This window comes from Eucyclogobius newberryi, unplaced genomic scaffold, assembly GCF_026437365.1.
Source record: "Eucyclogobius newberryi isolate DKJ021-1_F unplaced genomic scaffold, fEucNew1.0.hap1 SCAF_406, whole genome shotgun sequence".
Taxonomy (NCBI): Eukaryota; Metazoa; Chordata; class Actinopteri; order Gobiiformes; family Gobiidae; genus Eucyclogobius; species Eucyclogobius newberryi.
Window position 1 is genome coordinate 35,001 of NW_027316064.1, and position 2,500 is coordinate 37,500.

General features: G+C 55.0%; 1 protein-coding gene across 1 annotated transcript in view; it reads right to left on the reverse strand.

Moving 5' to 3' along the window:
- The window catches only part of LOC140379324 (APOBEC1 complementation factor-like), a 10,477-nt gene that overhangs the window by 6,045 nt on the left and 1,932 nt on the right, over positions 1 to 2,500 (reverse strand). Inside the window, exons 3-4 of the mRNA XM_072464187.1 lie at positions 1,653 to 1,787; positions 737 to 872 (exon numbers count right to left, since the gene is read on the reverse strand). Coding sequence (XP_072320288.1) covers positions 737 to 872; positions 1,653 to 1,787 — 271 coding nt within the window. The remainder of the gene's footprint in view (positions 1 to 736; positions 873 to 1,652; positions 1,788 to 2,500) is intronic.

Consider the following 2,500-nt stretch of genomic DNA (forward strand, 5'->3'; position numbering starts at 1 on the left):
AAGTCGGGTGACAGCCGGGTGACAGTCGGGTGACAGTAGGGTGACAGTCGGGTGACAGTCGGGTGAAAGCCGGGTGACAGTCGGGTGAAAGTCGGGTGACAGTCGGGTGACAGTCGGGTGACAGCCGGGTGAAAGTCGGGTGACAGTCGGGTGACAGTCGGGTGAAAGCCGGGTGACAGTCGGGTGAAAGTCGGGTGACAGTCGGGTGACAGTCGGGTGACAGTCGGGTGACAGCCGGGTGACAGCCGGGTGACAGTCGGGTGACAGTCGGGTGACAGTCGGGTGAAAGTCGGGTGACAGTCGGGTGACAGTCGGGTGACAGTCGGGTGACAGTCGGGTGAAAGTCGGGTGACAGTCGGGTGACAGTCGGGTGACAGTCGGGTGACAGTCGGGTGACAGTCGGGTGAAAGTCGGGTGACAGTCGGGTGACAGTCGGGTGACAGTCGGGTGACAGTCGGGTGACAGTCGGGTGACAGCCAGAACAGACATGTTTATACTGCAGATGATCAGAGAAACTCCATCAACAAAAACAACAACAACTGTAGAAGAAGCAACTGCCAAAAAAGATCATTCATTTTTCTCTGGAATGACGTGATGTTTCTCCTTTTGTGTTGTTGTTGTTGTTGTTGTTGTTGTTGTTGTTGATTGAAATATTTCATTTTCACATTTTCACACTTTCAGATTGTAGTTTTGATTCAGGTTCTAGATTCGGACTCGGTCTTGGACTTAGACTTACCTCGGACCGACGGGGTCCGGACCAGGCCCCGCCCAGAGACCGGGGTCTTTGGGAACCGGAGCTGAGCCGGGATTGCATAGGCCTGAGGAGCGTAGAAGACCGGAGCGCCGAGGTAGGCCAGGGACGGATCGTAGACCTGTAGGACAGCGAGCAGAGACCGGGTTTAGACCAGAGGAAGACCAAGGACAGAAGACCACAAACTAGTAAGGACCAGAGAAGGTAACAAAATGTACTTTCAGTCCCAGAGTCTCACCTGTCCCAGAGTCTCACCTGTCCCAGAGTCTCCCCTGTCCCAGAGTCTCACCTGTCCCAGAGTCTTCCCTGTCCCAGAGTCTCCCCTGTCCCAGAGTCTCACCTGTCCCAGAGTCTTCCCTGTCCCAGAGTCTCCCCTGTCCCAGAGTCTCACCTGTCCCAGAGTCTCACCTGTCCCAGAGTCTCCCCTGTCCCAGAGTTTCACCTGTCCCAGAGTCTTCCCTGTCCCAGAGTCTCCCCTGTCCCAGAGTCTCAACTGTTCCAGAGTCTTCCCTGTCCCAGAGTCTCCCCTGTCCCAGAGTCTCACCTGTCCCAGAGTCTCACCTGTCCCAGAGTCTCCCCTGTCCCAGAGTCTCACCTGTCCCAGAGTCTTCCCTGTCCCAGAGTCTCCCCTGTCCCAGAGTCTCACCTGTCCCAGAGTCTCACCTGTCCCAGAGTCTCCCCTGTCCCAGAGTCTCACCTGTCCCAGAGTCTCCCCTGTCCCAGAGTCTCCCCTGTCCCAGAGTCTCACCTGTCCCAGAGTCTCACCTGTCCCAGAGTCTCCCCTGTCCCAGAGTCTCACCTGTCCCAGAGTCTTCCCTGTCCCAGAGTCTCCCCTGTCCCAGAGTCTCAACTGTCCCAGAGTCTCAACTGTCCCAGAGTCTTCCCTGTCCCAGAGTCTCACCTGTCCCAGGGCGTAGCTGGTGTATTCAGGCTGTAAAGCTGCTCCTCGTCCTCCTGTCCCTCTGGTGTATCTCACATAACTGTCTTTGTCCACAGGTTTGGCCAAAGTCACCTCGATTGAAGAACCGTCTATCACCTGGAACACAAGAGCGAGAAAGAGGTGAGGAGCCGTCTATCACCTGGAACACAAGAGCGAGAAAGAGGTGAGGAGCCGTCTATCACCTGGAACACAAGAGCGAGAAAGAGGTGAGGAGCCGTCTATCACCTGGAACACAAGAGCGAGAAAGAGCAAGGGGGAGGAGCCGTCTATCACCTGGAACACGAGAGCGAGAAAGAGGCAAGGTGCCGTCTATCACCTGGAACACAAGAGCGAGAGGCGAGGAGCCGTCTATCACCTGGAACACAAGAACGAGAAAGAGGCGAGGTGCCGTCTATCACCTGGAACACAGAGCGAGAAAGAGGCGAGGTGCCGTCTATCACCTGGAAGACAAGAGCGAGGAAGAGGCGAGGAGCCGTCTATCACCTGGAACACGAGAGCGAAAAAGAGGCGAGGAGCCGTCTATCACCTGGAACACAAGAGCGAGAAAGAGGCGAGGAGCCGTCTATCACCTGGAACACAAGAGCGAGAAAGAGGCAAGGAGCCGTCTATCAACTGGAACACAGAGCGAGAAAGAGGCGAGGAGCCGTCTATCACCTGGAACACAAGAGTGAGAAAGAAGTTCCTGTGCAGCAGGTTCATGGCATTGAGTGGCAGTAGTATTATTTGTAGTCCTCATAGTGCTTGTAGTATTCATAGTAGTATTCACAGTATTCATAGAAGTATTTACATAACAGTATTCGTAGTAGTAT